Source organism: Branchiostoma belcheri, unplaced genomic scaffold, assembly GCF_001625305.1.
Source record: "Branchiostoma belcheri isolate BF01 breed outbred unplaced genomic scaffold, Haploidv18h27 scaffold16, whole genome shotgun sequence".
Classification (NCBI taxonomy): Eukaryota; Metazoa; Chordata; class Leptocardii; order Amphioxiformes; family Branchiostomatidae; genus Branchiostoma; species Branchiostoma belcheri.
The window spans coordinates 537,724-565,026 of NW_017803046.1; the positions used below are offsets into that span (position 1 = coordinate 537,724).

Consider the following 27,303-nt stretch of genomic DNA (forward strand, 5'->3'; position numbering starts at 1 on the left):
CTATGACGAGTGGGGGCAAGGATCAGGGAGGGCTACGAGTGGGGGCAAGGATGAAGATCAGGGAGGGCTACGAGTGGGGCAAGGATGAGGATCAGGGAGGGCTACGAGTGGGGCAAGGATCAGGGAGGCGTACGAGTGGGGCAAGGATCAGGGAGGGCTACGAGTGGGGCCAAGGATGAGGATCAGGAGGGCTATGAGTGGGGGCAAGGATCAAGATCAGGAAGGGCTACCAGTGGGGGCAAGGATGAGGATCGAGGGAGGGCTACGAATGGGGGCAAGGATGAGGATCAGGGAGGGCTACGAGTGGGGGCAAGGATGAGGATCAGGGAGGGCTACGAGTGGGGGCTAGGATCAGGGAGGGCTACGAGTGGGGGCAAGGATGAGCTAGCCTAAGCTAGCCTAGCCTCCTGTGCAGGCCTTTTGATACTGCGTTTTGTAGAATTTTTAACGCGTTCTTTTGCTGACCACCCTACACCACGGCATATCACCTTCTCTGTGCGACTGGTTGTAGGACGGCCGGCAAAAGAACGCGTTAAAATTCTACAAAGACGCGGTGTCAAACTCCCGCCCGGAGGCCTGGACAGGAGGCTAACAGATAGTGACGTAATCAGTGCGTTGGCGCGCCTTGCCTGTGAAAACAGGTGTCTTCGTTATGATTGGTTGAGAACACAATTAGGTTATCGACCAGGCTTAACCCGGAATCGAACATCTATCCTTTAAGAACATATCTGTTGAGTCAAGCCCTGGTCATATGACAGAAGGATTAGCCAAGACAGTGGACCCGAGTGCCTTGATCGACAAATACTGACAGGTGAGAACTTCACGATGCTTCATCCATAGTACATAATTTCAAAGGTTTTGCAAAAATATCAAGACATGTACAATACCACAATCCATACGACCGCTAGCTCTGGCCACCCCAGCACGATATTCCAGCTATAGCAGGGCTGTGTAGTGCAAAATGGAAATGATTGTCAAGTACAGTAATTTCTTGAAAAAAGTTTCGGACCTGTACATTCGAAGTTACATCACACACACAATCGAACCATTTGCCTGAGCTTGATGTTTTCGACTTAGGTAAAAAAGATTTTGCTTCAGTGAACGTTGTTAGTTCAGTGCCCGCAAAAGTGGCCCTTGTGGCTTTGCACTGAGCAAACTCTTTAAAGAAGGCCTAAAAAGACACGGGATATATAGGACTGAGGAGTTGTCATGGAGTATATATAGAACAACTCTTCATATACATGTGTGCATCTTTCCTTCGATCTGAATTGGTGCATAGTTAATATTATTGCCCAACATATATCATTACATGAATTTGCTTTAAGATCACCCACTGCACTGAGTAAGGACGAAAACTTGGTCAGGCTTGCTTCCCATGAGCACTTTGTTGCGAAATGCAGACTAAATCTCCTTGGTGTAACAAAGACTCGGGGATTACAAGTGCCCTTTCCGAGCTAGGGTTGGTTTGAATAGCTCGGACCTAGTTTGCGAACGAAATCGATCACTACCGCTCCTATGTGTAGCCTCTACCAGGCTTCGGAAGCAGCTTTGGTCTTGCCTCAAAAAATAATAATGAGAATTCGAAGTTTATTGCAAAGCGCATGCCCGAAGGCTAATTGCAAGTTACAAGCATAAAAGAACATTGCAAACATAGTATAAAACAACTTCAAAATGTACATAATGAAATGTAATTGTTTAAAACTATTGCTATGTCTAAAACTATGTCTGAAGGGTTTGAATTCTCTTTTGTAAACCATAGTAGACGTAATGTCCCACCTTTTCTAAAATTTGTGGGTTATGGGAAGTTTAAAGAAGAATAGTTTTTTGTTTGTCTGTAACTTTTGGGAAATTGGGATGAATTGTAAGGACTAAATAAATGTACTAAATAATCAAGTCTCCGGAAGCGGCTGGGAAGAGTAGAAAATTCGCCATGGCCAAATACACAGATAACATACCAGGGGGGTTGCCGCAAATATAACAGTGGGGAGTTTATCTATATGCGCTACTAACTGACCCGGTCGATGGGTCTAGACCTTTTAGCTGAATCGTTAGAGAGTCGGCGTGTGGACTGGTGCCCGGGTTTGGTTGTGGGTTCGAGCACTGGCGGGAAACACCCGTTCAAATTACTTTAGCCCGGGGCGTACGTCACACCGGGGCCGAAGAGACTTGGCACGTCGCCCGGGGGTAGGGACTTTGGCACGTCACCGGCCCCCCGATCTGTCACGTCCGCCAAAGAATACCGCTAGGGCCACGTCTACTCCTTTAGCGACCTCGCCGGTTGGATTCACGGTGACCGGCCGGACCCCACGCACTCAGCCGCAGATGCCGAGGCCTAGGCAGATCTTCTGGTAGTCGTCCATGGCCGCAGCACCGCTTCGCTGCCGACGGGAGGCCCATCTGCTCCACCTGCCAGGAGGTGGGACATATCAGTCGAGGTTGCCCCGCAGCACAGGGAGGTCCACCAGGCCGGGGCCCTTCACCACAGACCAACGCCACTTTCGTCGACGGCACTGCTTTGGCACTGCCCTCACACTGTTGGAGCGCGAAACCTTCTCTCCGTGGCAAAAACTCCCTCGGCAGCAAATCGTCCCTCGCGGCCGCATATTACTCGCGTCGCTCAGAGAAAAAATAACGCCGACGCCCGACAAGACTGCGAAGGAGGCTAAATATATCTAGTAGTGGACAGGATGCAATGCGTCACAGGATGCCGAACACCTTTTAATTGAATGAAAGAATGAAACAAAGAAGGAAAGACATTTATTATACGTTTGTGCTCTAACAAGCTAAGTTCAGGTCATGGATAAACAGGGTAAAGAATACAGCAATGACACTATACATACTAATGTGATGCATTATTACAGGTTCAACTTCTCGCTTTTAGCTTCTTTAGGTAGTTATAGATGTAAGAACATCTATATTGGGCCAATGATACATTGTCAAGTTTCATATAGCATAAGGAATGCGAATTTTTCTATTTCGTCTAAATGTCTAAAGTTTGGGAACTTATCTATTATATACATATAGAGGGAATCCCTCTCATTTCTACATCAAGTACAATCAACTACAAAATAAACCGCGTCTGCATCGAATCTGTTGGAGTCTGAGAGAGTATTTGCCTTGCCATTCGGAAATCATCACAAGCAACACTAGAGGACTTATACACAGTTCCTGGATGCTTTTATATAGAAGTATAGAAGTAGAAGGTAGACATCAGAAATATCTGCACAGCTCTAATTTTTCCAACGCTAAGGTGTATTTCGAGCCTACATACATGTATATTGTCCCTACTCTCTGTTGTTGCAGGTGCCAGCATGCGTGCCAACGTGGGGCTCGTCATACAATTGGCAGTCGTTCTGCCTCGGTAGAGCGGTCATTACCAGACGACGATTAAAAATCGGATGAATATTAATATACAATTCACGCTGTACTTTCCTACGCTTCCTTTTAAAGGGGGAAACTTGTTTTACTTCGTCGGAGATGAGCCTGATTACAACAGAAAGGAAGGCCTACAAATTTGGAATAACATTCTGTACGATATTGTTCTGGAACTTGTTTCACAAGAAGAGAAGTCACAAACACTTATGACAGAACCCAGTAGTTTCTTTCGTCACAAAGGATACAGATTCTTTATTGACACAACAAAAAGTACAGGGACTTGCCCAATGTTCGATCCGGTACAACAACAAGACCGGGCGGAGGTTTGATGATGCTGTTGAGGGGATGATGTTGGCCCCTATAGGAGGGGAGTTTTGAAGGCAATGGTGTCAAAAACGTCCGATACGGTCTGTGATGATGACGGTGATAATAGCAGGAACTCGAGCAGGTTTCTCCTCCAAGTAGAGAAGGATGGCGGCGAACGCCAAGAAAAGGAGCAACCAGGAGAAGAGTCGGACACAACTAGCGTCGGTGCGGACACCCTCATCTGTGGGCCGAGATTTCCAACTCTCAAAGATGTGGACGTTTTTAACCTGCGAGCCAGCGCCGGCATGGGCGCCTTCCTGTACCAACAACAACCAACAACAGTACTAGACAACGGGACAGAAGAACCCGTGTGGGTAAAAAGAGACTCTTCGAAACACGACCAACTGGAAAATTCACATGTATGCAATAAGATTCATCATCAAGACACTCAACAGAAGAGTAACAACAGACAAGACAGGTCTGGAAATGCCACAGTTCAGGGGAGGAGGGTTGACCGAGAGCAAGGGCAAAACCAAACGACAGAAAGAGACAGAAGACGGTCTGAAAGTACTGCGAAGGACACCGGCAGCGGGGGTCCTGAGGACACCCAAGCGGCGGCACCAGACGGAGGATGGGGCTGGATGATCGTCCTGTCCGGCTTTATCGTTGAGATTTGCCTGGGAGGATTTGCCAGGGCGGTCGGTGTGTTCTTTGTAGAATTTGTGGACGCGTTCGGTGTGGGGTCGGCCGATATATCCTGGTCCATCAGTATCATGTGTGGGATCACCTTTTGTGGAGGTAAGTTCTTCAGTATTTCAAATAATCACTTTTCATAGTGTGAGACAGCTCCGATAGATGAACAAAAAAAAACGACTTCGCGTAGTTTAGCCGAGCGACTTCTCAAATTCGAGACCCCTGCCTACTCTATTCGATCAATTAAACCCCTGTCACTCTTAGAACCAAGGTTGGCTGACTAGATTGTTTTCTGGAACATTCTAAACCTTAAAAATTAATTGGATGCCTTTAAGAATTCCTATCACCTTCCCAGGCTTGGTGTCCTCCGTGCTGTGCCGGAGATTTGGAGCCCGTCCCCTGGTGATGATAGGCGGCGTGGTGGGCGCCGCAGGGCTGCTCCTCACCAGTTTCTCTACAACCATTCTTCACCTCAACCTGTCACTAGGGCTCACCACAGGTTAGTCTACAATCCACACAGTTTGATACTATCATGAAAGCTAATCTGTGCTGGTAGCTGTTGGTTGGCAGCTACATGTTTAGAGTTAAAACTTTTGATCCAACACGAAAAAAGTTCTCTCACCTAGAGCTTTCGACATGTGAGCACTCGTGAAAAATCCTGGTTGTATAAAAGAAAACTCCTGTATTCTATCTCACAATATTTTAACTCCTATGCTTTTTCTCCAGGACTCGGATTCGCCCTGGTGTACAACCCAACCTTCATTATTATCGGGCAGTACTTCCATCAAAAGCGCCACCTGGCGTACGCCATGATGGTGACAGGAACGGGAGTTGGCGGCTTCATCTTCTCTCCGGTGTTCCAGCTGCTGATCGACCAGTACGGCTGGCGGGGGGCGATCATCGTGCAGGCGGGGGTGACGCTGAACCTGTGCGTGGCCGCGGCGCTGATGAGGCCGCTGCAGGCGTCACCTGTAGTTCACCGCCCCTCGCAGGCGTACATCTCTCAGGGTTCTCTCTCAACCGTGTCACAACACGCCGACAGCGACCACCCCAACAACACAACCCCTACAATTTACGTCGCTGCTCCATTGGAAAGAGACGAGGCGGAGGACAAAGTTAGCCAGAAAACGTCAGTGGAAATTGAGGAGGAAACACCACAGGACCAGCAAGACTCCGTGGCGCCTGGCTCGCCTGTACCGCACGGCAGACGCGCACGCCAGCGGGGCGTGAGCGAATGTTCCATCGGTGCTGTCAGCCTGCGACTGCTGGAGTCCGCCTCCAGCCAGGAGTCTCTTCCCTGCATACCTGAGATGACCGACGAAGACGCGTCGCAAAAGCGCCTGGAAAGCGTCTCCGTCCACGTGCTACGCACAGCACGGTCCCACATGTCGCTGTCCAGGAGGGTGCTATACTCCTCCCAGAGGATGCTGGACGTGCTATCCAGGAGCGAAACGCTGCTGTCCCTCAGCTCACAGCTCACCTACGAGACCACCATCCACAGCACGCTGGCGGGGAAACCAGGACTGTCCATCCGCTCCGTCGTGGCTACGATATTCGACCCGTCCCTGATAAAAAGCGTCTCGTTTGTCCTCCTCAACATCTCGTTCTTTCTCTTCCACCTTGGCTACCTCGTGCCCGGGATCGGCGTCGTTCCCAGGGCACAGCGTGCAGGTATAGAAGAGACCCGCGTGTCATTTCTTCCATCTATCATCTCCATCTCGGACCTAGTCGGGCGGCTGTTTTCAGGCGGCTTGTCCAAAGTCCCTGGCTGCACTCGGACTTTCCAGTTCATCACGCTGAACGTGGTGATAGCGGTGGGAGCGGTGGTGTTCCCGGTGACGCAGACGTACTCCGGGATGGCGGCCTACGCGGTGTGGCACGGGCTCGCTAACGGGCTGTGCTACCCGCTCATCCCGACCCTGGTGGTGGACGTGGCGGGGGTGGAGAGGATCGCCAGCGCCATGGGACTGGTCATGTTCATCACCAGTATCGGACTGACGCTGGGACTGCCTACTGCAGGTGGGGCACTGCTAGCCTCTACCGGGGCTACGACTGGAAAGAGCAGAAATTGGCCGGAAAGACAGATAGCTAGACTAGAGAGTATATTTTGCCACTCCGCTGTCTTCCTGGCTAATTTCTACGTCTTCCTAGCCGTTTCCCGGAGCCTGGTAGAGAATAGGTCACTACATTCGCTCTCGTCTACTTAGCAAAGACCACTAATAGTAATAGACTTTTGTATCTTAATATATGGGAATTATGTTTGAAAAAAAGTGGTCAAAATTCTTCTGAGACCGTCAAAAGCACACATTGGCGAGGAACTGTTGATCTAGTAAAACTTGAAAATTTTATACAGTGGAATCTGTTGCAAATACTACCGTAAGACGTACAAGTGACCCGTCTGAACAGCTGATGACTGCATGCTCTTCACTATTATTGTGCAAGGTGTGCAAGGGAAGCAACACCAGCTGTCAAGGAGGTCATGTAATGAAAAAAAAACACCTGTGAAAACTGCGAGTACTACATTGTACCAGATGTAGATGTGATAAATGACTTTTTACCTCTGGGACAGACTGAACCCAACCATATCCATTACAACCTGCCCTAAGGACCACGTGGAAACACATACATACACACAGACACTCACCAAAAAAAAACCTCCATTTAAGTAATCATGAAAGGGTATGTATGAGGTTTTCCACAGCTTGGTGTTGGTCATTTATGGTATCGAAATCATTGACAAGTATGTTTTCTCTCTCCAGGGATCCTGTATGACACAACTGGCAGTTACGACGCGTCCTTCTACTTTGTGGGCGCATGCTTCCTAATGAGCGCTGCGGTTATGGCTTTCTCTCACATTCTGTCCATCAGAAGACAGGACGGTGTGCCTGAAGGATCCTGATCTGGGCACCAACGAGTTCTTTGGCAAAGCCTAAGCATGTTTATTTTCTTGAAGTACCTTCAATGGTGATACATTTCTGGGACAGCATACATGTACATATACATCAGACATCACAGAGTATAAAATATATTGTAATGACATGGACTACAGTTCTGGTGATAAAAATTAAAGGCATCCAATATGCAATTTAAGAGTGGAAAAACTGGATTCCTAAGGTTGACCGTATCCCATTAAATGTCTGGAACTGGCTCTGTGTTTCTTATTGTCTAACCAATGCAAAGGAAAGTTGAATGGAAGAGTGAAAGTCAATCATTCAGACTCTAATCATTAGAAATAAAACATTAGTTCCCAAATATTACAGGTAAATTCAAACTTGCCCAAGCGACCAAATCTATTGATTTATAAGGAAACTTAAAGGCATAATCATTTGTTGGCTCCCTGTTCAAGTCCTGTAATCATTTTACATGAAACTTGGTACACAGCATTACTTTTAGGTCATACACATTGAAAATAATTTTTTTTTATTTTTAATTTCACCTAGATTCATTTGATCTAACATGTTTCACCATTTCACCACATTGCTAGGCAATTCACACATTGCTTTTTTTTCCTTCTTCAAAACAAAGTTACACCAACTAGAATTCTTTTATTGTAATAATAAGCTTTAAAATTGATTTCTTCGGGTACTTCGATGCAAACAGAACAATAACACAAGTAAATATCAATGAATAGTTTCATCATGTTGGTAAGTCACTGAATAAAAGACACCTTAAAGTTCCCTTCTACTATGTAAATATACTTTGCATTTGGGAAGGCATCTGTAAGCAGTGACACCTGTGCTGTACAATGTGAACCAATCAGAGTTGCCCTGAGAAAGGTGACAGACAGTCACTGAAACGTCAGCTGAAAACACATGGTTGTGTACAAATAGTCCTTTTATTCATTGACTTCTGCTGTCATTTTGAATAGGAAGGCTTTGGAAAACATGTTGAAGGATGACTACAGAAATGTTTTGTAAATGCAAACAGAACCGAAATAACATAAGTCAACAGGTAAGATAGGATAAAAACCACAAGTGTTCTAGCCAGGGTCCGTTTTTCCATCATTTGACGCTCATGATGGACAAATAAATATTTTGCCCAATCCACAAAAATTGGCGTGATACATTTACTAAATTTATTCGACAAGCCTCAAAATGCAGGAAACATTATATTTCAGAGGGTCATGATTTCCACATTTTCCTGGGGGAGCATGCCCTGGACCCCTAAGGTCCAAACAAAATTGAGATGACGGAAAAAAATTCAGGCTGGCTGGAACACTGCTATTAACAATGACAATCCATCTATCTGGTGTGAAAACTACTCTGGTGCCACTTCAGTGACGGCGGTGTCTTGTGAGGCTGTCAGCAGGTGTTCCACCTCATCCATGGGGAAGTCATCGTCAAACTCTGCAGTCATCTCCTTCTTGATAGGTTTGGGCCTCTGGATGCTCGGCGTGTGGGGCGTGGTCTTGGGAGCGTGGCCCCCGTTCAACACCTTCTGACTCTCCTCAAAATACTGGTTGGGATGGTTCAGTCCAAACCCTGCGTCATCCACCTGAAACATGGACAAACTGTTAATTTAAAAGCGATAAGATCTTCACTATTTTTACACATTTTATTGCCCTATAAGCCTACCTGGGTTAGTGATGCAACCTAAACCCAATTTCAGGTTCAGGTCCGGATTCAAGTCCAGAGGTTTAGGTTCAGGTCTGGACTTAAGTCCGGACCTAAACCCATGGCATATACAAAATCGCATGTTGGCAACCTCGCAATGTTGTCAGGGTGAAACTTTGGCCACATAACATGGAGGCCGGTACTTGACGATGCCCGATGGCAATGTTTTCTTCATTTTGCAGCAAAGATTTTGGAATCTACGGAAGGTTTTAGGTGGTTTAAAAAGAAAAGGGGTATGTGAAATGGTCTTTTATGGTAATAAGTCCGGACTTGGTTCTTGACTTTTAGGTTTTTTTGGACTTGAACCTAAACATTTTACAAGTCCGGATTCAAGTCCAGTGAACCGGTATGCACCACTAACCTGGGTTCATAATGACATTTGGGGAATAAAAGACCAATGTCATTGCGCCGCAAATGTAGATATTATGCAGAAAAAAAAGTCCTACTTTGTAAGACGACACAGTTGAAAACTTACATTGTGTGTAATCTCGAAATACTTTGTGCAGGCCAGCTGGTAGTGTCCTCCCTTCACCAAGTCTACGATCTGTAAAAGTCACCATGTAACCAAATTAAGACAGCAAAACAGACAGAAATAGCAGTACCGATATGTTACATTGAAAGATTTTACATGAGCACTAAAGGACCAAACTCTCTAAATGTAGCTAAAAACAAACAAACATGGCAATGACACATAAAGCATTATTATGTCCAAAGAAATTTCACCCATATCTTATACTATTTCAATGGTAGGTCAGTGTTTGAGACTCTTGTCCATTAACATTATCTATTGGAATGTTTCAAAATCCTGTCCATGTCACTGACCTTGTGCCCTTGGGAAAGACACTTTACGCGACTTTCCTCACTTCACTCAGGTGTAAATGAGCTTCTAGCTTTGGTTAGTGACGTCCCTCAGATAGGACGTCAAATAGAGGTCCCGTGTTTGGGGAGAGCCACGCCTACGCACGTAAGAGCCCACCGCACTTATCGAAAAGAGTAGGGGACCTTCCCAGTGTGAGTGCATGGTTTGGTCTAATGCAGCTTGTACTTACATGTACAAAACTGGTGTGTTACACCTGAAGGCAGTTTACCAGTTATGCAAAACAAACAAACTCCTAACCTCCTGTACCCCGGCAGAGTTGACCCTGTACCCCTGCAGCCTCTGTTTCAGCAGCTCAGGGTCCGTGTGGCGGAAGGGACACCCGTGGTGGTCGCCGGCCGCCGGCGCGTTGGTCATGATCACCTTCATGCAGCTGTACGGGGTGTAGTCTGTCCGCTTGCCCTCCTTCCCGTAGTTGTGACGGATGTTGTAGGAGTAGGACTTGTCAAACTAGGACAGATGGGAATAGTTCAAGGTTTGAACTGCAACTTATAGTACAACTACATTGTACATGTAGTAGATCTGTTTATGAAATGTTTGTGTGATGGACTTGATCTCTTAGCTTCCAAACCAATTGAGAAAAATTGATCCCTGGTAACTTTTATTGATTATCCAGAAACTATTTCTTAAGTCTAGGGTGAAAGCACACATTTGTCTATACAGTTCCTTAATGTAACCAAAAACATGAACCTTGTTTTGAGGTGAAAATTGAATATTAGGCCACACCAAGTAAATTTTATGGATGACGTACTTTGGAGACCCTAAATCTAATGCGAGAGGGCGAAAAAAAAACAAGAAGGGCTCTAAAAAACAAGATGCCTAGATAAGAAATATTGCACTGCTGACAGGACTGTTAATAGTTCCAAAAACGGCACTGTTTTGGAACTATTGACAGGATTTTTTTCAGTGCCATTTTGTTTGTTTTTTTTTAACCAGGCACAGGCTTTCGGCGTTATGGGTTTCACGTCAATCTGACGATTTGCGGCACTGTCGTGACTCTTTGGTCATAGTTACAGGAAGCGGAATTTCTTGTTTTTTTTTCTAGGAACATGCCAAAATCAATGCGCGCGCGGACGTCATCCATAAAATTTACTTGGTGTGGCCTTAGTAAAAATAAAATCTTGACTTCCCTCCCCCCTTACCTTGTCTCCATCCATCATCTTGGTGAACTCTGACCTCCAGAAGCGTAGCGCGTCCTCCAGCTGTAAGCCGATGCCCTTCAGGAACAGTCCGTACTGCATCCGCCCGCCGTGCCGCAGGTGGTGCTCCTGCCGCAGCGTCTCGTGGAGGTTCCGCATACAGAGGGGGAACGACTTCTTGGACAGCTGTGGGGTATCGGGGAGAGGTACAAGTACATGTAGGCTGAGTCAGGAAACATATGGACTCTTCGGGAGCAAAAACCATTGCAATTTATTGTTCTAGATTGCGATATTTGTAAATTGTCAATGCATTTTATTATGTAAAATACTGTTTGTATGTAGTGAATTGTTTTTAAACTTTGTAAATTGGACATAATTCAGTGGTCCCACTGCAATGTTCAATAAAGTGACCTTGAATCTTGAACTGCAGCGAGTTGCTACCCTGGTTACACAACCTATGTATTTTTTTTTAGCTCACAAGTCCCTCCAGAGAGGATAAAGACTTGGGGGCTAATATAGGTCTGGTAGATGACAGGATATGACATAATATGGTTTTCTCAGGGCGGGAACAACAGGACTCAACTTAAGCCAGCACACGACTCAGCAGTAAATAGAAACATGTAATGTATAGTTGGGTGGAAGAACTTACAGGTTCAATATCTTCAGGTGCCACTTTCCCAGCTGTAGCCTTCCTGTTACTGTAGTCCTGGCCTAGGTACTGTGTACTGTGGGATGGAAATACAACAGGCTTGTAAGACATGGTGACTGTAGGGTAAACTTGTTAAGCTTGTCTAAGATGACCACTCTGGGGACTGAAGAAAAGTCTGCTCTACTTACAAGTGGTTTTCTTATACAAAATGCATGGCAACAAGAGAACAAGAAATGGTGAAGCAATACTTACTGAAGGTTGGCAAGCCTTTTAAGCAGCCTCTCATCTTCTTGTAGGGTGGGCAGAGCTCGAGCTGTAACCTACGTTACAACAATGTACATGTATGATTTACATTCATGAAGACACATCATGACAGTAGAAAGGTAACATTAGCATTGAATGCATACATGTAATGTTTACCTTTACCTGGTCTAGCCTAACAAACTACTGCTGTTTATTCTAACTCAAAGCTAAATACATTCATATATGAGGTGACCAAGCCCTCCAACTCTGTCCTGCTCCAAAATGTATCACCCAACACCACAGGGTGTCTGCTACAGCACAAGATGCCATGGTGACAGACTTCTGGTCCAGGTCATTGACTTCATTTGTTTCACTTTGGAACGAAAGAAGAAGAGGAAGAAGAAGAAACTGAGCAAAAACAATATGTACAAAGGAAAACATAAGTACATGTAGAAAAATGTATCGATGAATGCATTGATTCTGATATAATGTAGTGGTGTTAAGATTTTCATCAGCCAACAGCATGCATACATATGCACCCAGTATATGTAGCCCTTTGATGGCAATGTAAACTGGACTCACTGCGAGGGCCTTGGACAGGTTTCCCCTGAAGGAACTGAGGATAATGGACACCAGCTCACTCCCGGGCACGTACACATAACCCTGCATATGAGGGGGGAGAAGGTAAATTAGCTACTGTATTCTATATCTGTATCGGTATAGCTGGTATAGCCCCCCTTTGGCACAAGCTTCTGTATCTGTATCTGTATGGTCGGTATAACCGCCCTCTGGCATAACACACCAGCTTCGCAAGCACGCAGCACGGTGGCAGCTGGCTGCATTACACTGAACGACTTGTTACACTCAAGTTTTGCACATTTAACTGCAGGAATTGTTTAAAGCATTCTAGTGAAAAAAATTTATGTAAAATCAGTACCGACCTTCTTGAGGTACACTTTCCGTGCTCTCACCAGGTCAAGGGCTTCTTGAAATGGCACCTGTGAGAAGATATAAAAGTATAATGCATTAATAACAAGACAAGAACTAGCTTATTTGCAAACCTAGTTATGTTTGTGTATTAATTTGTAATTCTATTTAATGATAGATGATGCTTGTTTACCTGTCCTTCTGTGATTCTATGGGTACTTTTGTTCTACTTAATCTGTAGTAAAGCTAATGTTGCTTTAATTTGCATTGTGAAAAAAAATACATACAATACATGTATGTCAAGAAGCCATACCTTATAAAAGTCGGTGGTCTCAAACTTGTCTCCCTTCATCTCGTATGACGAGGACTTCAGGTCATCCCGCAAGGCCCTCTTCTCTTCCTCTGGGATCTGATGACGACATGACGTTACTTCAAACAAAATTTGAGATGATAGAAAAAATTTCAAGCTGGCTAGAACACTGATGTGTTTGGCAGGAACACAGTCCATCATTTACACCAAATTTGACATTATACTAAAAAGTATACCTTCGCATATGGTCTGCTCTGTTAATTCTTACTGAAACACATTCATACCATGTATATGGTCAGACAGGAGTATAAATCTCTCCTGCTGTAAAATTGCAACATGATGTAACCCAACACCAGTTACCATGGTGACGGACATCTGGTTCAGGTCATTGACCTTATTGGTTTGGAGAAGAAGAGGAGAAAACAGAGCAAAAACAATATGTTTTCCTTCAGTAAACATAATTAAGTATTTTGGAACACTTCTTGCAGTACTCTTTCCATTCTCAGAGACAACGAATGTACCACAGCTTACAGGGCGATAGTCTAAGTCGTTCTGCCTCAGAAAGTGACCAATTGTGTCCGTGTTCTCGTTCCCGAAGCGAAAGCGGAACAGGTCCATCTCCTGGATCAGGAACCAGCGCCGTAGCTCTTCACTAATGGGACACAGGACAGAAATAAAAAATAATGTACATGTACAGAAATGTACATTGTATATATATATATATATATATATGTTATATGGATGACCCCAAAACTGATGTGAGCATGCAAATGATAAAAAAATGTTTGGTCACCCAAAAAGTTGCTTTCATTATGAAATCTATGCGGTCATGAAGGTTGAACAAATGACTAAACACATAGTATGGTATGGTAAATAATAGACCAGTTTTTCAAGACTGGACCAGAAACAAAACATTGATTTTCTTAAACCACCTTTGGAAATATAGTTAAGATTAACAACACACAGTATGTGGATGTGGGGCATTGAAACGTACGATTTACAGTAGGCCAGTCTGAGGATGAAGTGGGAGATGTGGTCCTTTCTCCTGTCATCATAGTCCTTATCCTGCATGCTTCCCTCCACATCAGTCTGTGAAACAAAGGCATCTATCAAGAGATCTGAGATTCCAAACCTCAAGAAACCTCCACATCACACGAATAAAATTTAACGCTGTGAGACGTTTTCATAAATGTAACTTTGTGAATGTGGTGTGTAATTTGCATGCAAATAACAGCTGTGTGCAACTGATTATGTAACCTGCTTTCCCCTCTGGTCTCTCAGTCACTGACGAAAGCTAGTGGATACTAGCTGAAACGTCTGACGTTTTCAAAATCATATCCAGTTGCTTGAGTAACTGTTTTTTGGCATATCGTATTACCTGGATGTCTAACCTTCATCGACGTGAGATAATAATATATTATATAGATGCTAATGTGCTTTCCTGACCCTTCTGACAGCAATGGGCATGAGTTTCTTGATCTCCTGCTCCAGTTTTTGCGTGTACTGCTCAGAGGTCTTCATGTACTTGATCCCTGCACTCTCCACGGCTTTTAGGACTGAAAAATCAGATGTGAGAAGCAAAGATGAAACAAAGATGCCATGGAAACATGAAGGGGTGAGTAGTTAACGTTTATAAGGCCACACAAAGTAAATTTTATGGATGACGTCCGCGCGCGCATTGATTTTGGCCTGTTCCTAGAAAAAAACAAGAAATTCTGCTTGCTTCCTCAAAGAGTCACGACAGTGCCGCAAATCATCAGATTGACGTGAAACCCGTAATGCCGAAAGAAAGTGTCTATTGACAGGACCATCCTGCCAATAACAGAAAACAGGACAGGACGACAACTGCTGTTCCACCTGATTTATTGCTGTTTTGATGATGAGACTTCTTGCTTGTTACACTGTGTCACCTCATTCAATTTGCGTCCTAACATTTGTCGTCTCTTAGTATATTTCTAATCTAGGCATCTTGTTTTTTTTTCGCCCTCTCGCATTAGATTTAGGGTCTCCAAAGGACGTCATCCATAAAATTTACTTGGTGTGGCCTAAAAAAAAAGACTTATCCTAGCCCTTATTGTTTCATTTATTTAGGATGTTAAATTTTATATTATATACTCCTTTTTTGTACTTTGTTCAATAGCTGTTGCCAAACATGGTAACATGTCGTGCAAATTATATAACAAAGTTCTTTCTCTTAAATCATGACATGTCACTGTCAAACCTTTGAGTCGATCTATCGCGAAGGTCTCAAATTCTTCCAGCGACACCGTCTCGTTCGGAGGCACCGTGTAGAACTGGAGGTTGTGCTGGTATCGGCTCTCGTTCCTCCCTCCTGTCAGCGTTACCGTCCGCCGACTTTTCTTCGTACGCTTGCCTGAAAACTGCATTTTGGAGAGATAAATCTGAACACTTCTGGAGCACAAAAATGTCCAACTTTCTTCTTCACCGGACTTCCCGCCAAAATACAGGTCAAAGAGTACCACGCATGCGGTCTACTACACATTTCTCGTTCCCAGCATCTTCTTGCACAGCTCTCGTACTCAGGGTGGAATTTTTTTATTTTATCAAAATCACATAATAGAATATTACGGAAATATAAGGAACCCCAGATGACTTATTATTTGCGGAAACTGATTTGAAGCAAGTTTTAGAATAGTTTTCTGTCTTTGGAGAGAGACTAAAATATCCCAGTCGTGACCTTTGAACCCCCTGGTGTGCAACTCGCTGTCAAGGAAGAAACATCCAGGGCTCATCAAAACGGTAAGAAAAACGGGAGATTTATAATAATTTAGTGAATTTGATATCAGCCACGAAATAACGACGATGATATTGACTTACCAAGTGTATGAATTTGATTTTTTCGTATCAGGGAACTATCTAGAAGCAATAAATAACCGTTAACGTTATTGTGTGATAGGAAAATTATGATGTTGACTAGTATGACTATCAAAAATTATGACTTGATTTTATCATAATACATATGATCGAGCTGTAGCAGCTTAGGTGTGGTTAGTAAATGGGTTTGTTATTTGGTAGCTAGGTAATACACTGATGATTATAATTTACTGTCCTCACTACTTTATACTGTATGGCCCTGTATTCTGGAGTAGGTTTTCCATCCACATGGAAAATTCATAACCACAATGTCCAAAAGATGGGCCGCAAATTAAGTGTGCCCCATAGTCAAGGACTTGATCTAATCCCATTGTCTATAATATATATATGCTGTTGATAGGCGTAGATTTTAATACCTTGAGTGCAGCTTCCTTTTGTTGCCATAGCTATTTCATTGTCAATTAGTAATCCATGAAAAATGGAGGTATTGTTTTTGGTTTGTCTGTATGTGTGTCTGTTTGTGCGTGTGTCCATGTGTGTATCTGTGTTTCCACATGGCCCTTTGGTCAGGTTCCAATGTAGCCGCGGCGACTGTTGCAGGGCTTCTCTTGCTTGCAGTCTTTTACATTAGCCCTAACATTAGTAACAACAGTCGCGGAGCGGTGCATTGGGCCAAATGAACAAACATGCGTTTCACCGTGCCGGAACACTTTGAGACCGAAGTTTGCACGTCCCTAGATTCCTAACAGCCTCACCTAACGTGCTGGGGTGTTTTGCGCGTCAACCGGCCCCTGCCCGGCTCGTACCGTCACTATTTACGATCGCTCCCCACGTAAAACATAACAGTTGGCCGCCATTTTTGATTGGAATCAGCCGCCGGCAAATTTGCCGCTACTTTTCTGATAACCTATTTCTATGGAAAAGTAGTGGCACATTTGCAAGTAGCTGATTCACCGCGCTGCTGGCCAAGATGGCGGCCATTCGGCTTATGAATACATGGGGAGCGATTGCAAATAGTGGCGGTACGAGCCGGGCAGGGGCCGGTTGACGCGCAAAACACCCCAGCACGTTAGGTGAGGCTGTTAGGAATCTAGGGACATGCAAACTTCGGTCTCAAAGTGTTCCGGCACGGTAAAACGCATGTTTGTTCATTTGGCCCAATGCACTGCTCCGCAACTGTTGTTAGGGCTAATGTAAAAGACTGCAAGCAAGAGAAGCCCTGCAACAGTCGCCGCGGCTAGTTCCAATGTACTAAGTATATCAAGTCGATTCAGTCTATCCCCAGAGAAAGAAAGTCATTAGTCAAACAAACAAACAATCAAATAAACATCTGGTATCACTCACTGTTTTCACAGGTGTTTTTTATTACATGACCTCCTTGACACCTTCGTCAACAGCTGGTGCTGTACAAGATCTACTTGTAGATATTTAATTAAGGAGGTCTGAGATCTCTGAATTCTTGTTTCATAGTAACATGTCTTACAATTGTCCTGTGTTTAGGTTGGAAACTGTAGACTCCAGGAAGTACTGTATCACCAGGAGTGATGGGAGACCAGGAGGACCTTCCCGAGGGATGGGAGAAGAGAGTCAGCAAGAGCCAGGGTTGGACAATATTTCACATATTCACTGACGCTATACTACGTGTATATATATATAGTATAGAGCCAGTACATGGTCATTTCCACTAGACTGGATCAGCTTCAAACTGGTCCGAAAATTTAAATGGCATATTTGCATGTATTTTAACTTGTAGCAAGGAAAAATAGTAGATGTGACAAGTGTTTGTTTTACACCAATGCAGGGAGAGCTTACTATCTCAACGTGTATACAAAGCAAAGTCAGTGGGAGAAGCCTACAGATGCTGCAACATCACAGGTAAGACTAGGACTGGAAAATAGTTTAGGGAGCTACGGAAGCCTTTGGCAGATTATGACAATATTGTGTTTGATTTGAAGGGCATGTGTCATGCAATGCACAACTGCATGGGCCATGGCTGAAACATTTCAGTCACTCAAATGGTATTATCAGTGGTATCAAAAGAACAAGAAATAGTCATGCCTTCAAGTACCAGAGTTATCAACTCATTGAAGTGTTCAAAAACCTAGATCATGTTTTGGAATAGACCTATGTTTTGGATTAGGCCATGTTTTAGAATAGACCTGTGTTTTGGAATGGACCTATGTTTTGGAATGGACCATATGGCTTGCATGTTTTGAAATAGACCATATGCATGTTTTGGAATAGACCATGTTTTGGAATAGACAATGTTTTGGAATAGACCAATGTTTTAGAATAGACCAATGTTTTGGAAAAGACCATGTTTTGGAGTAGACCATGTTTTGGAATCAAGATGCTTTCCACTTCTTAGTACTAGTATTTGTCGTAGTTTTTGAGTTCAACATGGATATATCATGTGTCTGTAAGATGACTTGGAATGTCTCCCACAGGTGCGCTGTTCCCACTTACTGGTGAAGCATGTCGGCTCCAGACGACCATCGTCATGGAAACAGGACAAGATAACCCGCACTCAGGAAGAGGCCTTGGAGATGATTAACGGTAAGCTATTAATAGTAGTATCCGGTCCTTGATTGTACTGCTGCGGGGGTCCCTGACACAGGTGGGCAGCAGTCGGCTATAGCTAGTCTTCACACCCTGTTTCCAAGTGACTCTGTCCAGTGGGTTCACACCAGCAAGGCCACACTCTCTATTGTCCTTCCTGATACTAGGTCTTTCTTGGTCTACACCGACAGGTGCAGGTAGACATCAGAAATACATGTACCTTCACAGCTCCAATTTTACCTGCACTAACCTGCATATACCCAGTACATGGACCAGTGCAGGTAGACATCAGAAATACCTGCACAGCCCCAATTTGACCAGCACTAATCTATGTGCACCCATTATTTCGAGCCTTGTTGCAATAATATGTACGTTGTGTTGTCCACAGATTTCCGTGAGAGAATCGTGTCGGGCCAGGTGACTCTCGCTGTCTTGGCAGCTACGGAGAGTGACTGCAGCTCGGCCAAGAAGGGGGGCGATCTGGGCTTCTTCGGACCAGGGCAGATGCAAAAGCCCTTCGAAGAAGCAACCTTCAAGCTGAAAGTGGGGGAGCTGAGTGAACCAGTCTTCACCGATTCTGGCATCCACATCATACATAGGACAGGGTAGTTTTATGCTGAGCTGATGACATGATACTAACCTAACATGGCTGACTGACCAGTAATTTACATGCTTGACTGGGGCAAAGTCCTAACTGCCCTATTATATTTGCTGTCATTGAAATATGCTTGGGCCACACCAATTTAATTAATTGGTTCCTGGATTTGCCTGCTTCATTTTTTTCTGATTTTCAAAATTCAGGTTCTGATCAACAACATTTTGGTCCAAACAGTTGAAGAAAGCTCCTTGTTTTTATTGTTTTTCCATCAATGCATTGGTTCAATTGAAAGTTTCGAAGTCATTGTTTGAATTATACACTTGCCTAGTATATACGTTGACGTCATGGCCCCCGGTATCATAGCTTTTAGGACTATCAGTCGAGGCCTAGGTCTATTTTTATTTTCAATTTTTTTCACCGTCACTTCATTCTTTTCCTGAAAAAATCCAAGAACCAACAAATCAAATTGGTGTGGCCTTAATAAGAGTGCTTGGTGGAACCAATAGCTGCAATAAGATACAATCCAATTGATGCTCTTCCATAGTAAGACAAATCTCACCGTGGGGTTGTGCAAAGTTCTGATTTAATCCAAAGACATCTTTGCTAATGTTGGTAATGGCATGAAGAATATAGCAACTATCATGTATAACTTTGTAGTGTACTGTTGTAAACTGTGTACATGTGGTAGTCAGGGAATGTAATGAAGGCTTAGAGGATGGAGTCATGGTGTTTTGACTGAGTGTTGGACCAAACAGGATGCAAAGCCACTTCACTCTTTTGAAAGGGTTGAAATGAGAAGGCAATACAACTGGTTTATGATTCTCTTGTTTCGGTAAAGCCCCTGTCACACAGAGCCGAATATATGGCCGCCTGAACACTGCCAAACTCCCCTTAACCATGGCTGGAGTAGGTGACATCGGGAGCAAGGTCGGCTGTGGTTGGCTGGTGTTCTATGAGTTCAGCAAATGTTGGGCTGTGTCAGTCAAACGTTTCGAAATGCTGAAAGCATTCAAGTGTGAATGGGAGTTTCGGGACTAGTGTTGACTAAGATTTGATTTGTATAGAAAGGCAGGTGTGGCCTGAATCAGGTCAGACTGCTCCCGAACTTCAGCCAACTCCCTTGGTTGGTTGGTGTTCGGGGGAAGGTTCTGCTGAATGTGTGACAGTTAAGCTTTGATAGCATTCCAGCGCTACTCTAACCTGTACTAGACATCAACCATAATTATGAAATAATAACCATATGGAACAAGAACTTTCACCAATGATTTAACTCTATTTGCTTAGCTGTTGATGGGACTTAAATTATTCTCTACCAATGGACCTATCACATTATTACCGGTCAATCCACGTTTATATTGTACAGGGGTGCGTAGCACGGTGTGTGTTTGTGTAGCGTTAGCCTTTATACATGTATAATTCCTTTACACAGTACTATGTCTAGTGTCAGAACTAAATCACCAAATAACGGCATGTAGTACTAGTAATGCTGTCAACAAAACTAGACAAAGCAAAAATCAAACATACCTGACTTTGAAATGATCTTTATTCTTTAACTGACGGTTCTAGAATGTTCTTTAGAACAGGTGAACAAACTGTGAGGTAATAATGTGATAGGTCCATTGTCCAGCACTTGAGGGGGTGGGTAAAATAGGTGAATGGGTGAGCATTTGGGAGGAATAAAACAGTACATCAAGTAATTACACCAGTCACAGATGCCGTACTGTACACTTTATTTCAACATTTGCGCAACAGAGTCAACTCCACACCAGCGGTAATACAGTGTTTGTATGTCTATTGTGACTCTTGTTCATATCTCAGTTTGTCATTCACTTCCAAGCTACAAACTGGTGGACTGAACCCATTTGAGTAGTGCATGTACAAATACAGTACCTGTTCGTAATATATTTCCACGTGCAAAAGATAGTCATTTTCTTGACCAAGTCACAAAATAACATTCCAAAACAAACATGGCACAAAAATGTTATGTTGTATGTAGATATTATAAGTTACAAAAAAAATACAACACTTCCAAGTGCGTAAGGAAAATAGCAGCAGTCAGCAGATGTTTCACTTTGAAGATCTGTCTTGGCAGGACAATGTACGGTCCTCTTTGGCAAAGTTAACGTTATTTGCATTGAGGGTCAGCCCTTGTGTGGCACTGTACTGTATACATACAAAATGACCAAATCACATCCCATACATGCACAAAACCAGCACTTAGACCCTATTCCCACTAGGATAAAATTCTCCACATCAAACCGGATTGATTCGCTTTGGCCGGCTCGATCCAATTTTATCCTAGTGAGAATGGGGCCTAACTTCCTTCTATCACAGATTTTTGCACAAGAATGGTGCACAATAGCTACCAGTGGTACATTTTGTATAGGCATAAAAAAAATTAAAAACTATAGGAGTTGTAATTTATTTATAATTCCCACCAAGTACCCAATTGTTGTGTTTGCTGTGTTACATGTAGTCCTAGAGAAAAAATGTTGTTTCCGGTTCCTCAACCGAACCTAGCAAACCATTGCTAACATGAGCATCAAAGCTTACACAGCACATTTTCAGCTGTGAGGCAGGCCTTAGGGTTTGAAATACTTTTTTTCTCAGGTTGCTAACTGGGCAACCTAAGTCAAAAGCTAGGTTGCCTATCAGTATTTCAGGTTGCCATCAACACCGGCTGATTATTTTAGAAGGCTAGCCATAAGCCAGGCCACCTGTAAAGGTATTACTCACATGCTGGCCGTGGCAGGACACAGTTTATTTTAGAAGCTGTAAGCCAAACCGCTGTAAACTTTGAAAAATGTACTTTTGTATGAAAAAAAATATGATAACTTGTGGACAACTTGGCATCTCGTACAGAAAAACCCAACTTGCATGGCGAGAGTGGGTACTTCAAACCCTGGGCAGATATTGCCAAGAAAACACCAATAAATGTATTTGTCTCTTGAAGACATGTAGCTTTACACTTGAGAATAATTTCCTCTCAGCCCCCCAAATAACGTACATCATCAGTAAATCAAGTGCAATCACAAGTGCAGTCACATTAAAAATAATAGCTTTTATACAGCCATCAATGTCAATTATAAAATGATAAGCTGTCCACGTGACAGGTCTATACATAAATTTATTCAAACTGGAGGCAGTTCTAACAGCAAGGCCCCATTCCCACCAGGATAAAATTGTCCGGGTTGAGCCTAATTGATTTGGTTTGATCTGGCTTTGATTCTGCTTCGAACCGAATCGATTTGGCTTGATCCGAACAATTTTATCCTATTGGGAATGGGGCCTGATAGTCAGGTAGTGACCTCCCATGAACAGTGGTAATATTCACAATACTACCTCCTGTCCAATTATTAACATTCCTTATATACATTATGTCAATTGGTCCCTTAAAGGAGTATAATGCAATTTCAGGGAGGTAAAACAAACAAATATTCTGGATGAAGAAATCTTCCTGATACATATTGACATTTACTGACATTTCTTAGCACATTTTCGACATCATTATTTTGATACTTGAAGCATAGCCCAAAAACAAGCTACATGAAGTGTCTCTTGATGTTTTGGGGTTTCTGGTACATTTTTTTTACCACCCATAAATAGCTATCACCAGCCTACAATACAAAACAAGGAACCGTTTTCCATCAGTGAAACTTCAACTTACTAAAAGAATGCCCCCAAAATTGACTTTGAAAATCCAGTTTTGCCGCCCTGAAATTGCATTTGATACCTTTAAGACAAGCTGAGGAGGAATGTGTGAGCAACATTTAAACACCATCACAGAACCTTGGAGTCTACAAATTGGTTGGAGCTGCGCACGTCGATGGCTTTCGCTTGGAGCGACGGTCTGAGGACAGGAGAACTTCTGATTGGTGGAGGCAGGTCTCTCGGAATCGGCGTGCCCCCGGGTTCACCCACTAGGATTCTCGCGTACCTGGATCTGTTGGAAGGCATCGAAAGAGTTTAATTTACACCCAAATAAATTGCATTTACCCTATACAAGTCGTTAACAGTATTAGTCAACTGTTAGACAACAGCAAACCAAATTAAACAGAGTGATCGCAGATGTTAACTTTAAAAAAACAGAATATGGTTATTGAAAAGTTTTCTCACCATTGTTTCTGACCATTATGGACATTATCTGTTGTACATTCCAAACAGTATAATGCAGAATGATGATAAAATGACTAACCTGAATATATAATGTTGACCTATCTTTTTAACGCAATGCTGCCACTGGCATTTCTAGGTTCATGTAACCAGTATTTCTAAGCGTTCCTAGAACCCTCATTTAACTTATGCCTGAAGCCCCTGTCACACATAGCCAAATATGACCTCTGGAACACTAGCCGAACTTCCCCCACCCATGGTTAGGAGTAGGTTGGGAGCAAGGTCGGCTGGCGTTTGGTCATGTTTGCTGCTGTTTGGCTGAATGTTTTAAAATCTTTGATTGGTGTTCGGAGGTAGGTCGGGGCATGGTTGGCAGTGAAATTTGACTCAAATTTAACTCAAATTCCATTCTATTGTCCCCGAACACCAACCTTGGTCAGCTGGTGTTCGGAGGAAGGTTCTGAATGTGTGACAGTGGCTTGACACAGGCAGCCATCATGTACCTAAATGTAAACCCACCACCACCAAAAAAAGTCACCGGCAAGAAATGGTCAGACATACATTTCTATTGCACTCTGGCAGTGGGTGGCAATCATATCTTGGCAGACTTAGGGTGGTGGATGTTGTTAGTGGGAGGAGGCTCGGGCGTAAAGTTAGTAGGAATGGTGACAAACTGCTGGTCAGGGTCAACCGAGGACGCAACATGATGAGCATCGGGGGCGGCCTCCCAGACTCGCCTGGAAGAAACAAGCGTGGCAGCAAACACAGCAAACTGTTAGACGTAACCAGCACAGCAAATAACAGCAAACTGTTAGAAACAACTAGCATAGCAAATAAACACAGAAAACTGTTAGAAGGTAATAGGCAGAGCAGGTAAAATGACCCATTTCTCAATACCCCCATTCTCAATTACAAGTATTAATAAGCTGATTTCAATCCAAATTTAGTAGGCTTCATCTACCAGATAGGCCTGGCTTTTCTTAAATGTGTTTCTGGTTACCTGATCGAACCTAGCAAAACCCTAGCATCTTTTTAGTCAGCCGCTGAGAGACATAAAATTCTTGATCTGACATCATGGTTCACTGAACTGAATCGGTGTAATACTATATTTTCTTTGATCACTGGCTAAAATGTATCTAAAAAAAAAACACTTTGAAAGAAGTGAATCCCTACCTGGACTGGGTACTTACCCACCCTATTTTTTAAAGACCGTAATTCCGAAGCACAATAATAATAAAAATATTAAAGTAGTACAATGTACACTGTATTGTAGTTGCATCTCCTCCACCTGGATGATTCTAACCAGTAAGACGTACCTAATGGGTGCCTGGAGGTCGCTCAGGCTCTTCTTTGGCAACTCTGCGATGATCTCGGTCTTCTGTGCGAGCATGTCGCCCCGCCCCATGACGTCTGCTGAGCCGGGCAGGCTGCGAGATCGTGCCAGGATGGCCTCAAACTGTTTCCGTGCTCCCGGGAGGCCCGGCATGATGTAGTTTCTGAGAGGAGCGTGGGGCAGCTGGAGAGGTGGCAGTTCACCTGTACATGTGGACATACAGCAGGGTTAGGAGCAGATGGATGATAAGTACATGTATATTTCAGTCCATACCATGATAGTATGGACTGACATATATTGTTTTCCCTCGTGTTTCTTCTCTTCCTCCTTTCAATTCCTTCAATTTTTTGGCCAAATGACATGAAATTTGGCATGATGGTAGAGTGGCAAAGTACACCTAGATTTTTTTTTTAATTTCTTTTGATACACGTTTTAAAAATTGTTTTATTTAGTTTTTTTAGGCCATTTTCAGACAAAAAATGTACTAATTTTGGGATCTGGAGCCCTGGTATTTAATCCGAATGACCTGAAAATTGGTATGGGGATACCTTGTTGCTCGAACTTTTTTCCGTCATCCCACGATTCCCAGGTTCAGGATCCCAGGTTTATGAGGGGTGGGGCTCACAACCTGGGGGGTCCGGGGGCATGCATGCACTCATTTCTGTGTATTACTAAGTGCCACAGTTGTCATGCCTGTGTATGAAATTGTGATCTGTCTGAACCTTACCTTGAATCGTGATAACTACAGGGTGTATTGATGTGCAGTGCTAGAATTATCAAAACAGTTTTACACCCCACCAAATTGTAAATGTTATGCAAGGATGTACAAAGAATCGTTAGTTGCAACGGCCTTTAATGCACTGTGACCGGTGATTTGTCACCCTGTACATAGATGTGTGTGCTTGTAATAAGTCATATTATAAAACAGTCGTTACCTAAAAGTACAAAAAAAGAAGTGTGCAAGGTTATTTCAGACTGGACTGTGATTTGAGTCCCTCTGAGTGCCTCTGTTGAGTCATGCTGGTTAGCTGGCAGTGCTTGTCTGGCCTAGGGAAAAATGTTGTGTTTCCAGTTTCCCGACCAGTTCCCTTGCAAAAAATGACCACTGGTAAGGCTATGAAATGTTCAATCTGATACCTGAATTTCAAACCCTCAGAATTCCTGAAATGCCATTTAACACATTTTCTGAAGCAATTTTTTCTTCAGTAAAGTCAGGTGAAATGTAAACAAGCAAACAGGTGGATGGGTCCTTGAGACAGTCCCAATGCAATATAAATATTTGTTAAGATTGTTTTAGGTAAAATCTGAAAAAAAAAAACACAAAAAAAGGAAAAACCCTACGAACCGACCCTTTGGCTACAGGAAACTGGAAACACAACAATAATTTTCCTAGGCCTCTCCAGAATAACACCATCACCACCTGTATTCTACCAGAACTTACAACGGGCCACATTGCCCAACTCGTCAACAGCCTGGTCCTCCAGGGGCATGCTGGGTAGCTTCAGGAGAGGCTGAAGCCTGAGGCTGTCCCGGGGCATCATGGGAAAATTTTGCCCCGAATGTCCAAACAGTTTCCTCAAAAATGCAATTTCAGGGTCTGCAAGTTCCGAGGAGTCTAAAGCTGAAATATAATCATCAAACATCACGCTAATTCTTAGAGGAAAATGGCTGTCAGTGGTAATGTTTAATTTTTGTTTCTTCATGCAGACACCTTTTTCCCTGTTTTTCCTTAAATAATTTAATACCTATTAATTAAAAAAAAAGTAAGTTAGTCTTATTCAAATTACATTGGATGCCTTTAATACAGTGGAATTTACTTTTACAAGGGAAAGAAGAAGTCCATGGGTTAGTTTGAATGACTGGCTTGGGTGGTCTCAAAATTGTTTTGTAACATAACCCACCTGGTGTACAAAGTCGGGATGAAGGGCTCACTTTATTTGCATAACACTGCAAATACGATCAAATGGCGTGCCCATGAAAAGCACACAACAGTCAGCACGCTTCAAGTCCAATGTATGGTGTGTACTTGAAACCATGGAAGTGTCAAGTTGGGGTCTTTGTAATATTGTAAGTTGTTTCTTTTCTTTTTTTACTCGATACACTTGGATGCAGATCAAATAGAGTTAAGGCTTGTGGGTGAGCAATAAATTAGGAAAAAAATTGTATTTCCGGTTAATCCCGACCGACCTTAGGAAAAGCCTTTTTTGGGAGGTCGAACACTGGCAAGGCCAATCTGACATATTGATTTCAAACCCTCTGAATTGAAACGTTAATCATTGGTAATAAAATTGCATTTTTAGATATATTTGTCCCTTCCACACAAGCAAACAGAAAATCTAAAAAAGTAAATCTAAAAAAAAAAAGATTAAAAAAAAAGGAGAATCCCTATTTATTTTTCAGAAAGCCAACATTAATTTTCCAAGGCCTTATCAACATTTCTGTTTTAAGATTACTTTTTGAGACTACCCATTTCAGCCATGGTGACTTGATGAACCTTTAGCCCATAGACTGTCCTCAGCTGGTCTGTGTGTACTCACACTCAGGTGGATCATCCTCTTCTGATGGGGTTATCTCAACTTTTACACCTAACACATTACGGAAGGGTTGTCAGTTTAGTGTTTCTGTGTGCTTCATGTGAGCATATCAATATCCTGACATCAACAGCATTGCGTGTAGAGCAGTGTTCTAGCCAGCGCCCTTTCTTCCATCATTTGAATTTTGACGCTCATGACA

At 43.3% G+C, this 27,303-nt stretch overlaps 4 protein-coding genes across 4 annotated transcripts in view; 2 read left to right on the forward strand and 2 right to left on the reverse strand.

Annotated features, from left to right (window-relative positions):
• Nucleotides 1–730: 730 nt before the first annotated feature.
• On the forward strand, nucleotides 731–7,430 carry LOC109466069. The gene is made up of 4 exons (XM_019763672.1): nucleotides 731–811; nucleotides 3,304–4,479; nucleotides 5,101–6,393; nucleotides 7,134–7,430. Exons 2-4 carry the CDS (start codon nucleotides 3,759–3,761, stop codon nucleotides 7,271–7,273), a joined length of 2,154 nt encoding a protein of 717 aa, XP_019619231.1. The 5' UTR covers nucleotides 731–811; nucleotides 3,304–3,758; the 3' UTR covers nucleotides 7,274–7,430.
• Nucleotides 7,431–8,541: 1,111 nt separating this feature from the next.
• On the reverse strand, nucleotides 8,542–15,612 carry LOC109466070 (DNA primase large subunit-like). Its single transcript, XM_019763673.1, has 13 exons — nucleotides 15,354–15,612; nucleotides 14,579–14,688; nucleotides 14,127–14,221; nucleotides 13,664–13,784; nucleotides 13,136–13,231; nucleotides 12,837–12,893; nucleotides 12,478–12,558; nucleotides 11,905–11,972; nucleotides 11,653–11,728; nucleotides 11,007–11,189; nucleotides 10,105–10,314; nucleotides 9,463–9,531; nucleotides 8,542–8,868 (listed from the first exon to the last, which is right to left on the reverse strand). Exons 1-13 carry the CDS (start codon nucleotides 15,517–15,519, stop codon nucleotides 8,632–8,634), a joined length of 1,569 nt encoding a protein of 522 aa, XP_019619232.1. The 5' UTR covers nucleotides 15,520–15,612; the 3' UTR covers nucleotides 8,542–8,631.
• Nucleotides 15,613–15,782: 170 nt separating this feature from the next.
• Nucleotides 15,783–20,089, forward strand: LOC109466068 (peptidyl-prolyl cis-trans isomerase NIMA-interacting 1-like). The gene is made up of 5 exons (XM_019763671.1): nucleotides 15,783–15,892; nucleotides 17,468–17,569; nucleotides 17,769–17,842; nucleotides 18,415–18,523; nucleotides 18,915–20,089. Exons 2-5 carry the CDS (start codon nucleotides 17,512–17,514, stop codon nucleotides 19,133–19,135), a joined length of 462 nt encoding a protein of 153 aa, XP_019619230.1. The 5' UTR covers nucleotides 15,783–15,892; nucleotides 17,468–17,511; the 3' UTR covers nucleotides 19,136–20,089.
• Nucleotides 20,090–20,302: 213 nt separating this feature from the next.
• Nucleotides 20,303–27,303, reverse strand: part of LOC109465869 (dynein assembly factor 1, axonemal-like) — an 18,028-nt gene continuing 11,027 nt past the window's right edge. Inside the window, exons 6-9 of the mRNA XM_019763358.1 lie at nucleotides 27,108–27,155; nucleotides 26,012–26,191; nucleotides 24,554–24,773; nucleotides 20,303–23,067 (exon numbers count right to left, since the gene is read on the reverse strand). Of these exons, the coding sequence (XP_019618917.1) occupies nucleotides 22,905–23,067; nucleotides 24,554–24,773; nucleotides 26,012–26,191; nucleotides 27,108–27,155 (611 nt within the window). The 3' untranslated portion in view covers nucleotides 20,303–22,904. The remainder of the gene's footprint in view (nucleotides 23,068–24,553; nucleotides 24,774–26,011; nucleotides 26,192–27,107; nucleotides 27,156–27,303) is intronic.